General features: G+C 41.9%; 1 protein-coding gene across 1 annotated transcript; it reads right to left on the reverse strand.

Annotated features, from left to right (window-relative positions):
- Positions 1 to 760: 760 nt before the first annotated feature.
- LOC308663068 (zinc finger protein 75D-like) lies at positions 761 to 8,909 on the reverse strand (the record flags this gene model as incomplete). The annotated part of the gene is made up of 6 exons (XM_081319213.1): positions 761 to 792; positions 4,665 to 5,558; positions 5,892 to 6,018; positions 7,867 to 7,949; positions 8,099 to 8,216; positions 8,520 to 8,909. 6 exons carry the CDS (start codon positions 8,907 to 8,909, stop codon positions 761 to 763), a joined length of 1,644 nt encoding a protein of 547 aa, XP_081175339.1.
- Between the last annotated feature and the right edge of the window lie 4,872 nt (positions 8,910 to 13,781).

Below are 13,781 nucleotides of genomic sequence, written 5' to 3' on the forward strand. Positions count from 1 at the left end.
CACCATCTTCTTTGTTAATATGAAACATCTGTAGGGAAAGAGGGAGGGAGGCCTCTGCTCTTGATAAACCCCCTAATTATGTCAATTAGAAATAATTCCCCCTTGTCAAGGGCCATCCACAGCCCCTTGGCTGGACTCGGACCCCCTTCAAATTTCAGGAGATGAGATGGGGAGGAATCCCTGGTCCCACCCAGCTTTTTTCTCCCTGAAAGGGATGGAGCCTCCCTCCATCCAGTCCTTACTCATCAACCACCACCCCTGCAGTGTGGGCCTGTCTGGGGGTGGGGTGAAAGGGAAGGGGACAGGAAGTCCACCCTGTGTTTTTCCTGCAGACTCTCCCAAAAGAACTAATTTACACTAAAGGTTTTGCTACATGTTCTAATTTTCTTCTCCGTTTTTCCCCCCTCAGCACTCATGAGTTAATCCTGCTATCAGGAAAAGGATATGATTTTCAGTAGCTGATAAAATTTCTGTCTTTTTGGAATGTCTCCATTTTTTGCAACACTTGAAAAATGGAGGCTCAAGATCGTTGGTTGTGGAGAGGAGGAGAATTGCAGCCCAGATATTTTCTTGCTGAGATCCGCCAGCTTCCTTCCAGCACCTCTCTTTTGAGGCAGGCGACATGGGGTGGGAGTTAAGACCATCTAGTCTGCCCTCCAGCAATTCTCGTCCTGCCTGTTACTCCGGACCCCCAATATCTCCTCCTCAGCACAGACCCCCATTCAGACTAGTGGCAACAACGATCCATCTCTCAATCCCTTCACCGGAAATTCATCTCGCTCTTAGCCAAGCCTGGAGGCCACCAGATCCAGGGAGGATCCCAGATGCTTTGCATGCTGAGATCTTATATTCCTGAGATGTGATCTCACGGATCAAGTGCTCTCTGCCCAGTAGAGCCCCAACTGCTTTCGTCCCTCACTCTTTCTCTTCTTTGTGTTCCCCTCATTTCTCCATCTTTAAATCCACTCGACCTTCACTTTACAAAGTTACAAAGTTTCCGCAGGGTCAAAAGTGAAACCAAGTCTGAATTTCCCAGTAAAAATTACCCAGTTGCAAAGTATCAAAACTATGCAATCAACTATGTTCCCCAATAAATGCATTTGGCAGGCTTTCTTATACAACGCCCAGTCCCTGGTCACGAGAGCAATAGCTGACCTTGGTTCCCATGGGACAGAAGATTATTTTGACTAGGGAAGCACCTGGGCAAGCCCCCTTCCCTCCGTTCTATGTGACAATCTAGAATGAGGGGAAATGGCTGCAGCCAGGCTCATTTGTAGAGTTGACAAGTATGTTTTCACATTCCTAAAATGGGGGGAGGGGTAGTTTAACCACAGAATGCTCTCCTTTATTGTCTAATAAGTCTTTGAAAGTATTGACCACCAGACGTTAGATGAAGCTGCGAAATTCACAGCAGGATTCAGTACAGTATATGCAGAAAAGGTATAAAAAGGCATATTTTTTAAGCAAATGGTCTGTTGGTATGCAGATCAAAATTAATACAAATTGTGTTTACTGCCTTGACTTACAGAACAAATAGGCCACAGGTCCCCAGCCTTTGAGGCACCAGGGACCGGTTACCTGGAGACGTTTTTCCACGGACTGGAAGGGACATGGTTTTGTGTGCTGGCTTCATCCTGCGGATGGGGCTTTACTTGTTTGGGCGGACAGGTTGCTAGCATGCTGCGGACCGAGACTGGCCCATGGACCGGGGGTTGGGGACCCCTGAAATAGGCCATAGGCAGAAGATTGAAATGGTAATATTCAGAAATTTTAAATCCCTTCCTTTCAGATGTTCCACTCAACACATGCCTATGATCCCCCAAGTAGCTTGAAAGAGGGACAGTGACCTTGAATCTGGATTTTTGTCATGGTTTAAGAGTCCAACATACCTTACTGGATTTAAGGAGACAGCTAAAAAGATTTAATAAATAAAATCAACTTGAAATTGCATGAAATTATAACCTGTGAAACCTTTTATGATTTTATAGTTTTCATAAACATATGTATTTGTTGATTGCATATGATTCTAAGAGCTAATAAAGTGTCAGTATAACACCAGTTAAAACGTGGAGACTGAAAAAAGTAGATTGTTTTTTTCAAATTCTTTGCTCTCCTAGGACTTACAAGTTTTTTCTCCCATCAGTTTTGTTTCCAAAATGTATTTTAATTTCTTCTCTTTCTTCTCTCTTCTCTTCCCTGTGCAGAAAATTCTCTTATCCATGTTGCTTTATCAATAGTCCAACTTATAAACATTTCTCCATAACACGGACAATATTGCAATTTCTCCCCTCTGTGGGTTACTTGAGGTCTTTTCAGATCAGTACTGCCAAACAGATCCAATGAAAAGTTTGCTTCTGCTCTTGACAATTGGAACAGCTGGGTTATCATGTCCTAGAACAGGGGTGCAAAACTGCCGGCCCATGGGCCGGACGCATCATCTGGAAGCCGCGCCCACCCAATTGCCAGCAATGGTGAAAAGGCTTCGATACATTGTGCGACGTCATGTGACATTGCAAGTTTGACTTGTCTGTCCTAGAAGAAACAAATGTTCTGGAATTCTCCAGAATATTCTATCTCCACAATGAGTTCTAATTTGTTCGTGTAAGGATCCTTTATGAGGAAAATAAGATTCACAAACATTCATCGACACATTTCTAATTTCACCCATAAGAAGGATTCTTTTTCTATACAGGTAATCCTCAACTTAGAACAGTTCATTTAATGACCATTCAAAGGTACAATGGCACTGAAAAAAGTGACTTATGACCATTGCGGAATTCCCATGGTCACGTGGTCAAAATCCAGATGCTTGGCAACTGACTCATATTTAGGATGGTCACAGTGTCCTGGGGTCATGTGATCACCTTTTGTGACCTTCTGACAAGTAAAGGCAATGGGGAAACTAAATTCACTTAACAACCGTGTTACTAAATTAACAACTTAACAAATGTGACAAGGTCATAAAATGGGGCAAAATTCATTTAACAAATGTCTCACTAAATACATTGTGGTTGTAAGTCAAGGACTATCTACTCCATTTATTTAGAGTACATGCTATGAATATTCTTACATGTTATGAGCTCACTACTCAACCTAAAACTCTTATATCCATCAATTATCCTCCTTGTGCAATCTTTTTATGCAAAGAAAGTTATGACTCCCTTCGAAACTCTTTCACTGCTTCGCGCTTTTATATTATTTCTCTCCTGTATGGAGTTTTTTATGAGAAATTAGGTTACTACTCTTGCTGAAGCTCTTTCCACACTCCAAACATTTATATGGTCACTCCACAGTATGAAGCCTTTTGTGGGAAATAAGACTACTGCTGTGACTGAACTCTTTGCCACATTCTGTACATTTATAGGGCCGTTCTCCCGTGTGGATCCTTTTATGGGAAGTAAGATTACTGCTTTTGCTGAAGCTCTTTCCACATTCCGAACATTTATATGGTTTTTCCCCAGTGTGGAGCCTTTTATGGAAAACAAGGCTGCTGCTTTGTTTAAAATTCTTTCCACACTCCATGCATTTGTATGGTTTCTCTCCAGTGTGGATCCTTTTATGGTAAGTAAGAGAACTGCTCTGCCTGAAGCTTTTGCCACATTCCGTACATTTATATGGTTTCTCTCCGGTATGGATCCTTTTATGGGAAGTAAGAGAACTGCTCTGTCTGAAACACTTCCCACATTCAGAGCACTGATATGGTTGCTCTCCAGTGTGGACTGTTTTATGTAAAGCAAGCGAACAGCTGTGCCTGAAGTTCTTTCCACACACCATGCATTTATATGGTTTCTCTCCTGTATGGAGCTTATTATGGGAAATTAGGTTACTACTCTTCCTGAAGCTCTTTCCACACTCCGAACATGTATATGGTTTTTCTCCAGTGTGGAGCCTTTTATGGAAAAGAAGGCTGCTGCTCTGTTTGAAACTCTTTCCACACTCCATGCATTTGTAGGGTTCCTCTCCAGAGTGGATCCTTTTATGGTAAGTAAGAGAACAGCTCTGGCTGAAGCTTTTGCCACATTCCGTACATTTATATGGTTTCTCTCCGGTATGGATCCTTTTGTGGGAAGTAAGAGAACTGCTCTTTCTGAAACACTTTCCGCATTCAGGGCACTGATATGGTTGCTCTCCAGTATGGACTGTTTTATGTAAAGCAAGGGAACTGTTGTGGCTGAAGCTCTTTCCACACTCCATGCATTTATAGGGTTTCTCTCCTGTATGAATTATTTTATGTGAAGCAAGTTGAGCTCTCCATTTGAAACTCTTTCCACACTCCGAACATTTATATAGTCGCTCCACAGTATGAAGCCTTTTATGGGAAGTAAGACTAATGCGCTGACTGAAATCCTTGTCACATTTTGTACATTTATAAGATCGTTGTGCATGGAGTCTTTTATGAGAAGTAAGAGAATTGCTCTGGCTGAAGCTATTTCCACACTCCATGCATTTATATGGTTTCTCTCCTGTATGAATTCTTTTATGTGAAGTAAGCTGAGCTCTCCATCTGAAACTCTTTCCACACTCCATGCATTTATACGGTTTCTCTCCAGTATGGATCCTTTTATGGGAAACAAGGGTACCAGTATGGTTGAAGCTCTTTCCACACTCCATGCATTTATATGGTTTCTCTCCTGTGTGAAGTCTTTTATGCAAAGTAAGTTCACCTCTCCATTTGAAGCACTCTCCACAAGCCATACATTTGTATAGTCTCTCGTCTGTATGGGCCCTTTTATGTGAAGTAAGCTGACCTGTCCATTTGAAACTCTTTCCACACTCCAAGCATTTATATGGTTCCTCTCCTGTGTGGAGTCTTTTGTGGGAAGTAAGAGAACCTCTCTGGCTGAAGCTTTTGCCACATTCCATACATTTATATGGTTTTTCCCCTGAATGGATCCTTCGGTGTGAAGTGAGGTTACCACGGTTCTTAAAGCTCTTTCCGCACTCTGTACATTTATATGGTTTCTCTCCCGAGTGAAGTATTTTATGAGAAATAAGGGAACTACTTTCTTTAAAGCTCTTTCCACTCTCTGTGCACTGATATGGTTTATCTTCTGTGTGAAGCTTCTTATGGGCTGTCAGTTGATCAATCTGTCTGAAACTCTTTCCACACTCGGTACCCTTATGTGGTCTTTCCCCTGTATGGATCAATTTATGGGAAATCAGATAACTTGGATCACTGAAGTCTTTTCCACAATGGATATCTTTACAGGTTTTCTCTCCAGTGTGGATTTCTTGACATAAAATAGGAGGGAAAATTTGACTGAAAAATGTTTCTTCTTTTGTCTGTTCATTTTGGTTGTGTCTAGTCTCAGTTTCAAACTGATTATATAAATCTAACTCATCCTTAGTCTTATGCATTAGACAGTTCCCAGTTCTATTTTCGGTGTGATCATCTTGTGTTAAGACCTCAGGGACGTCAACATACTTAAATAGGTTTTCTTTGTGTATTTTGGTTTGCCAGTGACTTTGAAATATCTCTTTTGTCATTTCATGTTTAATAGTTTCTGATGTCATCATCTGTGGGTCTGGACAATTGTCACTTTCTGACTTATTTCCAGCTAGGAAGAAAGGAAGAAAGTGAAACTGTGAGAGAAATATACTATATATTTAACATGATACCTGGGCATGCATCAAGGATCGACTCTCATTACCTAATGAGTTAGTTCTAATGCGAATTAATTGGTTTCTCCAAGATTATCTCTCCCTGTCTCTGTATGCTTTATTGATACCATGTCTGGGAGGAGGGCAAGGGAACTTTTCATAATTTGGGTCTTGGCAATACTGTCAATCAGTCAAATGATGCTCATTTACCTCATGGAAAAAAGGAGGGAAAATTTTAGCACCATCCTGGGATTTTCCAGAATTGTTAAATACTTGAGCAGAGAACTTACTCAGAGAAGTCAGGGTTTTAGAATTCTCCCACATGACTTCTCCATGGAGAGCCCTTTGGGTGGAATCCAGCACAGCCCATTCATCCTCTGAGAAATACACCGCCACTTCCTGGAAGGATATAGGACCCTGAAAAAAGAAAATGTTCATCATTACTAGATAAGCTCCTGAAAACTTTTCACAAATTCACTTTTAAGACCTGAAGCCTTTTCTGGGCAGTGTAAATCTTGTCAAGCCCTCAAAGTGTTGTTGATACCAAAAGTCTCCATCATTGATTAAAGAAAAGGAAATGGATTTTTAGCCAGATCAAGGTTACCAAAAGAAGCTTATTATACTCAGTTTTTCACTGCTTTCATATCTGAAATCAGGGAAATGCGTTTTTCTCCCATTCCGAAGTCTTCTAAGTCCTGGGATAATTTTTGTTCCTCAACCATCACAGAGGAACTAAGGATTTCTGGCTCTGGCTCCGAAGAAGTGACAATGGGGGAGAGAGCTTCTTGGGAGATCCTTCCTTTCCTGGAGGATCAAATAAAAAAGCTTTTTCACAGGGGTTTTGTTTTTTTTGAATCACCAAAACCATCAATAGACACAAAGCCCTGGAAATTTGGTCTGGGCTTTGTATTTCTCTTCAGTGGCTAGAGGAAATCTATTATTTTATACAAGGAAAGTTTTCAAATAAAAAAGTGAATTGTAAATGATAAACTAGTTCGGATATTAATCTGGAATGTAGAATGGAATGGAATGGAATGTAGAATGGAATGGAATGGAATGGAATGGAATGGAATAGAATAGAATAGAATAGAATAGAATAGAATAGAATAGAATAGAATAGAATAGAATAGAATAGAATAGAATAGAATAGGAATAGAATCTGAAGAGGACCTTGGAGGTCTCCTAGTCCAGCCCCCACTCAAGCAGAAGAACCTATACAGTTTCAGACAAATGGTTGCCCAAACTCTTCTTAAAAATTTCCAGTATTGGAGGATTCACAACATCTGGAGACAAGTTGTTCCACTGATTAATTGTTGTAACTTTATAATATAATCTTTATAATATAACCATTTTCTATTTTAACTTTTTCTATAAGCTCTTTTTCAACCCCGTCCCCATATTCTTTAAAGTCCAAATTCTCTCTCAATGGTCACTATTCATACAGCAAAATTGAGTCCCTTGAACATGAGATGGGCGACGTATAAATTTAATAAATAAAATAAACTCTTTTTGCCAGACGTCCATCTCCATTTTGTGGGGTTTTTTGTTTGTTTGTTTCTGTTTTCTATTTCTGTTCAGTCCAAGTCTCTAAACTTTCTCCATCTTTTGTACAGGTTTCTTGCTGGGTTTCTTCTCTGAGGGAAACTTTCCCCTCAGGCCGGTTCTGAGGGAAGCCAAAAAAGTGCCATTCTCTCCTCGGTTTCCTCAGCTGCTGCCTCCTTTCCCGAATTTAATTTAATTTAAATTTATTTATTTATTTTATTTATTTATTTAAACTTCACACTTTCTTTGGCTCTGTTCATTCCTCATGGCTAAGATTACAGAACCTCTCAGGCCACCCCTGCCTCCCTGTCTGCCTAGTGGTGCTGTCTGATTGGCTGCTGCTGCTTTATTGGCAGCTGGGTTGTCCTGAGGAGGGCATCCTTCCTCAGGGAGAGCCTTTGATTCCGAAACTTTTAAATCCTGAGGTAATTTTTGCTCCTCAACCATCACAGAGAGAAGAACTTCCAGCTGTTCAGCGCCAAAGGGAGGAAGGGTCTGCCTGGTTCAGATTTCTCATGTGGGGATTTTTATTTCTGAGGCAACAGGATAGAGACCAGGAGACCCCGAGTTCTAATTCTGCCTTAGCCAAAACAAACCAACAAACACTAGAAGGACTAGGGGTGATTATTTTTGGAGAGGACATTCACCCCATTTGCCCTGAGCAAATTAGTATGCAGGAGGCCTCCCAAGTATAAGTCTTATACTTATTGTTGCTTATCCTACCTGGGCTGAAGGCACAGTTGTTTTTTCTGCTCCATCTGGAAAAGAAGACCTTTTAACAAGGACCACCGAAGTTGTATCAATCCCTATGACAGAGACAAAGTGGGTGGAAGGAGACTTAAAAAATAGGGGTAATGATTTTTAGGTTTGCAAGAGATACCAGTATATTACAGTCACAACTAAAACAGATCCTGTAAAACTGAAGATGGTATGACTTGGATAGCTTCAATATTACCTGGTGAGATGTCCTGAGTTTGATCTTTAGAGTTCACCTTGCAAAGCATCTTCTGGGAGGGATCTGATAGATCTACAGTTGCCTTGAGATCTTGGACATCTACCTTATTAGAACTTCTCTGCATATGAAGAACAGAGAGGAAGAAAGAAAAAATTAAGACAGAACAATGTGGATGCTTCCCACCTTGGGATGCATTTGGAGAGCTCAAAGAGAAATCTACCTAGAATTAAGGAGAAATTTCCTGACAGAACAATTAATCAATGGAATAGCTTGCCTCCAGAAGTTGTGGGTGCTCCATAACTAGAGGTATTTAAGAAGAGACTGGACAACCATTTTTCCAGAATGGTATAGGGTGTCCTTGAACAGGTGGTTGGACTAGAAGATCTCCAAGGTCTCAACTCTGTTACACTGTTTCTCTCACCTTCTTCTCTTTCTCCTCTGCCTGGCTCAGGAGGAAGCCTTCTGCCAGGGCCACTGCCTGGGAAGTGGTCTCTGCTCCACACTCCCATAACCAATTGGCCATCTCTGGGGGAAGAACAGCCAGGAAGTGCTTCAGAACCAGCATGTCTAGCATCTGAGCTTTGGTGTTTATTTCTGGCTTTAGCCATTGAAAGCAAAGGCGGTGGAGATGGCTGCAAACTTCTCGGGGTCCCTTAAACATCTGGTAGAACTCCCTGAGATTTTGGTGATGAACATCCCAAGGAAGGATATTTTCTATTAAGATCTTCTGCCTGGTCCTCTGGCCCAATTCCTCCTGGCTCTCCACCTGAGCAAGATGAAGGACTTTTCTGGTTGGGTCTTCTGCCTCCATCTTCTCCTGGATCTCCAGAACTACTGGTATTGGAGAAACAGCATCTGTGGGAAAAGTTGAGAATTTCCTAATAGCCCCCTTTTGTAAAATAGAATAACAACTTTATTGTCACTTTGCATGTATAGTAATCGGCATACCTTAAAATGAAATTTTGTTGCATACAGCTCTCAAAGGGTCACCATGTCCAACATACACTACATAAACATGACATAAATAAATAAGTACATACATACATACATAATTATGCATATACCCACATATATTTTACGACACAAAGAAACAATAGTCTAGTTTGGGCTATGTATACATGTGCATGGCAAGAAAAACAAATCTTACCAGTTTACCAGTTGGATGGCATAGGGAACAAGGCTATTACAGAACTGGGTAGTCCTGCTACAAATACTTCAAAACCTCCTCCCAGAGGGAAGCAACAGAAACAGACCATGAAGTGGGGTCTCTAACAGTGCTTTGAGCTCTAAGCCCTTAGCTTAGAGCTAAGCAGCATTCTGAATACCAGGAAGAGATAATGGAACCCCTTCTTTCTTTTCCTACCCACCCCCAAAAAGCTTCCTTGGTCTGCCTCCTTCTTAACCTCCTGTAAGGTCTGGGCAGATGGACTCCCAGCGTCAAATCAAAGAAGGCTCTAATGGGGGGGGGGAACTCTCTTCCAGGAATGGAAACTTCTTCCGGCTTCTCGGAGCCATAACATTTCAATTCCCTAAATCCAGGAAGATTCACCCACAGTGAAAAACTCTTGCAGCTGGCAAGCTCCTCCTCCCTTCAAGACCTCCCAATTATGGAAGGGGGAGGACCCCTCCTCTCCCAGCATTGCAACAGAAAGTTCTTCCTCACAAGGAATGAGATGGGGGTGGGGTGGGGGGGAGATGTTTTGCCTTGACACAATGCAGATCCCAAAGGCGTATTTCCAGACCAACCTCTAGGAAGATTTGGATTTGTTCTGTTTTGCTTTGCTCTTTCAGAGGAGATGCAAGTCAGAACGGTGCTCCATGCCATTAATATATATATTTTTTGCAGCCTTCCTATTCATGAAGGAGGCTCCATCTATGGGTTAAATTGAGAAAGTATAGTACCCTAGAGAGGCAAGACTCACTTCCTGCCCTTCAGTTTCCACTTCCCCTTTCTCCCCCTCCATCAGTCCAGCCTGTCTGTGCCGCAGCCCGTGAAAGCTTCTGTCTTTCAATAAAATGTTTTAGAACTGGTGCAAACACACTCGATCTTTCTCCTTTGTCCTTGTGACTCCACATCTGTTTCACTTATGCAACACCTCTTTGGCTCCCCTTGGAAACGCCTCTTACCCAATTCCTGCAGAGCCTGTTAGAGTAGACACTGGATCCCTTGAGCATAGGGAGGTAATCCAAGGAAATCTATTCCTGCAGATATTAGGTACTGAAGAAGTCCGATTTGTTCATACTTTATTTTTTCTTCTTCTGGAGCACTGTAGTAGTAAGGCAAAAGCCATCTTGCAGTCAACAAAACTCACCAAATTTAGCAATCACAAAATGAGTTGCTTTTAGCTGTAAATTTAAATTTACCGACAGAGTTAAAGGGAGACTAGTATAGCGATTTCGAGCTTTTTGGCTTTCATCAGCTAGCTAGCCCAGGGGTAGGCAACCTCGGCTTTTTTATGACTCATGGACTTCAACTCCCAGAATTCCTGAGCGAGCCAAGCTGGCTCAGGAATTCTGGGAGTTGAAGTCCATGAGTCATAAAAGAGCCGAGGTTGCCTACCCCTGAGCTAGCCATACCCTTCTAAGATTGAAAAAAGCTGGAAATAGCTTTACTAGTCTCTCTTTAGCTCCTTGTTGGTAAATTTAAATTTAACAGAAATAATTGGTTGCAGAAGCAACTGTCTGTAAAGGCTCCTAGATTTTCTTGCATATAGTACCATAGGTACTGAAGAACTCTGATTTGTGAATACTTTTCCTTTTTTGTTTTCTTCTGGAGCACTGTGGAATAAGGCAAAAGCCACCTTGCAGTCAACAAAACTCACCAAATTCAGCAATCACAAAATGAGTTGCTTATAGTTGGGGATTTCCTGGACGTTGTTCATACAAAGCCACCCAGAGTCACTTGATAGTGAGGTGGGTGGCATATAAACGTAATAAATAAAAATAAGTATATGAATACTATCCTAATCCAGCTCTGCTTCATTCTTTCGACATCAACTAAGCTTGACCTTGGGGCTAAAGCCAAGCTGAGATTCAGCCTGTAAAACTTTGAGTCTTCCATCCTCCTTATACAATACCATGCTCTGCTTCATTTGTATAAGAACACAACTACCAAGGTTGCTTAAGCCAGTCTGAGGGTTTAGCTCAGGGGTGTCAAACTCAATTTCATTGAGGGCCGCATCAGCATTGCGGCTGCCCTCAGGGGGCCAGGGTGGGCGTGGCTAGAGTGTGTATGGCCTACTGGGTGGGCGTCGCCAACTCTACATCGTTCGCATCAAGGGTGCCTATGGGGGCCTGGGCAGGAGTGGGATAGATCTGAGGGTCTCTGGCAGAAGGAGGGTCTCTGGGCCAGGGCCAAGGCAGTGGGGGCCGTTCCCTCACTGTTTCCAGGATGGCATCGCAGGCCACATGAAACCACTTCGCGGGCCGGATCCGGCCCCCGGGCCTTGTGTTTGACATGTCTGGTTTAGCTGCTTGTGCAAAGCCCAACGCCCGGTTGGTGACAGGATAACAGTGGATCTCTTCTTCCCAATAGTCTAAGAACAAAACCAACCCAAACCCATCCAGATCCACCTTGTCTGAGATGGTATAGGTTCTCCTGCTTAAGCGGGGGGCTGGACAAGAAGACCTCCAAGGTCCCTTCCAGCTCTATTCTATTCTACTTCAAGGTACAGAGAGACCAAGTCACACATAGAGTCAGAGTCTTCCATTGGGACATCCAGTAGGACCCCTCCAAGCTACCAACTTATGGTTCCAGAAATCTTTTGCGCTGACCATTGACACCCCCAGCTCTCTAATTCCTGAAACTTTTCTTTTCTTTTTTTGTCTCCAGGCCATTAATCATCTTAGTTGCTCTTAACCTCGTCCATATGGAGGTTATGCCTTTCAGCCTGGAGAAGTGGAAGCTTCTCTCCAAGATTAGTTTCCATCCATTGTTTCTTCTCCTGCCTTCTGGTGTTTTGGAAAATAAGTAGACCCCACCCCCTCTTCTTTGTAGCAGCCCCTTAAATACTGGGAGGCTGCTATCATGTCTCCCCTATTCCTTTTCTCTAGACTGGCCCAATTCCTGCAATCGTTCTTCATATATTTTTGTCTCCAGACCTTTAATCATGCTATTTCATTTATTTATTTCATTCTGTCTCCACAATGAGTTCTAATTTGTTCCTGTAAGGATCCTTTATGAGGAAAATAAGATTCACAAACATTCAAGTGACGCATTTCTAATTTCACCCGTAAGGAGGATTCTTTTTCTACACAGGTAATCCTCAACTTAGAACAGTTCATTTAGTGACTGTTCAAAGTTACAATGGCACTGGAAAAAGTGACTTATCACCATTGTGGCATTCCCATGGTCACATGGTCAAAATCCAGATGCTTAGCAACTGACTCATATTTAGGATGGTCACAGTGTCCTGGGACCATGTGATCACCTTTTGCGACCTTTTGACAAGCAGTCAATGGGGAAACTGAATTCACTTAATAACCGTGTTACTAAATTAACAACTGCAGTGATTCACTTAACAAATGTGGCAAGAAAGGTCATAAAATACAGCAAGATTCACTTAACAAATGTTTCACTAACTCCATTGTGGTTGTTAAGTCGAAGACTATCTGTGCTCCATTTATGTAGAGTACACGCTATGAATATTCTTACATGTTATGAGCTCACTACTCAACCTAAAACTCTTATATCCATCAATCGTCCTCCTTGTGCAATAGTTTATGCAAAGCAAGTCATGACTCCCTTCGAAACTCTTTCACTGCTTCACACATATTTCTCTCCTGTATGGAGCTTTTTATGGGAAATTAGGTTACTACTCTTGCTGAAGCTCTTTCCACACTCCAAACATTTATATGGTCGCTCCACAGTATGAAGCCTTTTGTGGGAAATAAGACTACTGCTGTGACTAAACTCTTTGCCACATTCTGTACATTTATAGGGCCGTTCTCCTGTGTGGATCCTTTTATGGGAAGTAAGATTACTGCTTTTGCTGAAGCTCTTTCCACACTCCGAACATTTATATGGTTTTTCCCCAGTGTGGAGCCTTTTATGGAAAAGAAGGCTGCTGCTCTGTTTGAAACTCTTTCCACACTCCATGCATTTGTATGGTTCCTCTCCAGTGTGGATCCTTTTATGGTAAGTAAGAGAACTGCTCTGGCTGAAGCTTTTGCCACATTCCATACATTTATATGGTTTCTCTCCAGTATGGATCCTTTTATGGGAAGTAAGTTTACTGCTCTGTTTGAAACACTTCCCGCATTCAGTGCACTGATATGGTTGCTCTCCAGTGTGGACGGTTTTATGTAAAGCAAGTGAACTGTTGTGGCTGAAGCTCTTTCCACACTCCATGCATTTATATGGTTTCTCTCCTGTATGAATTATTTTATGTGAAGTCAGCTGAGCTCTCCATTTGAAACTCTTTCCACACTCCAAGCATTTATATGGTTCCTCTCCTGTGTGGAGTCGTTTATGGGAAGTAAGATCACTAATCTGCTTAAAACTTTTTCCACAATCCATGCATTTATAAGGTTTTTCTCCTGAATGGATTCTTCTATGGGAAATAAGGGTACCAGTACGCTTGAAACTCTTTCCACAATCCATGCATTTATAAGGTTTTTCTCTTGAATGGATTCTTGTATGGGAAATAAGGGTACTAGTATGGTTGAAGCTCTTTCCACAATC

Source organism: Vipera berus (assembly GCF_964194415.1).
Source record: "Vipera berus genome assembly, chromosome: 2".
In the NCBI taxonomy this organism is placed as follows: domain Eukaryota; kingdom Metazoa; phylum Chordata; class Lepidosauria; order Squamata; family Viperidae; genus Vipera; species Vipera berus.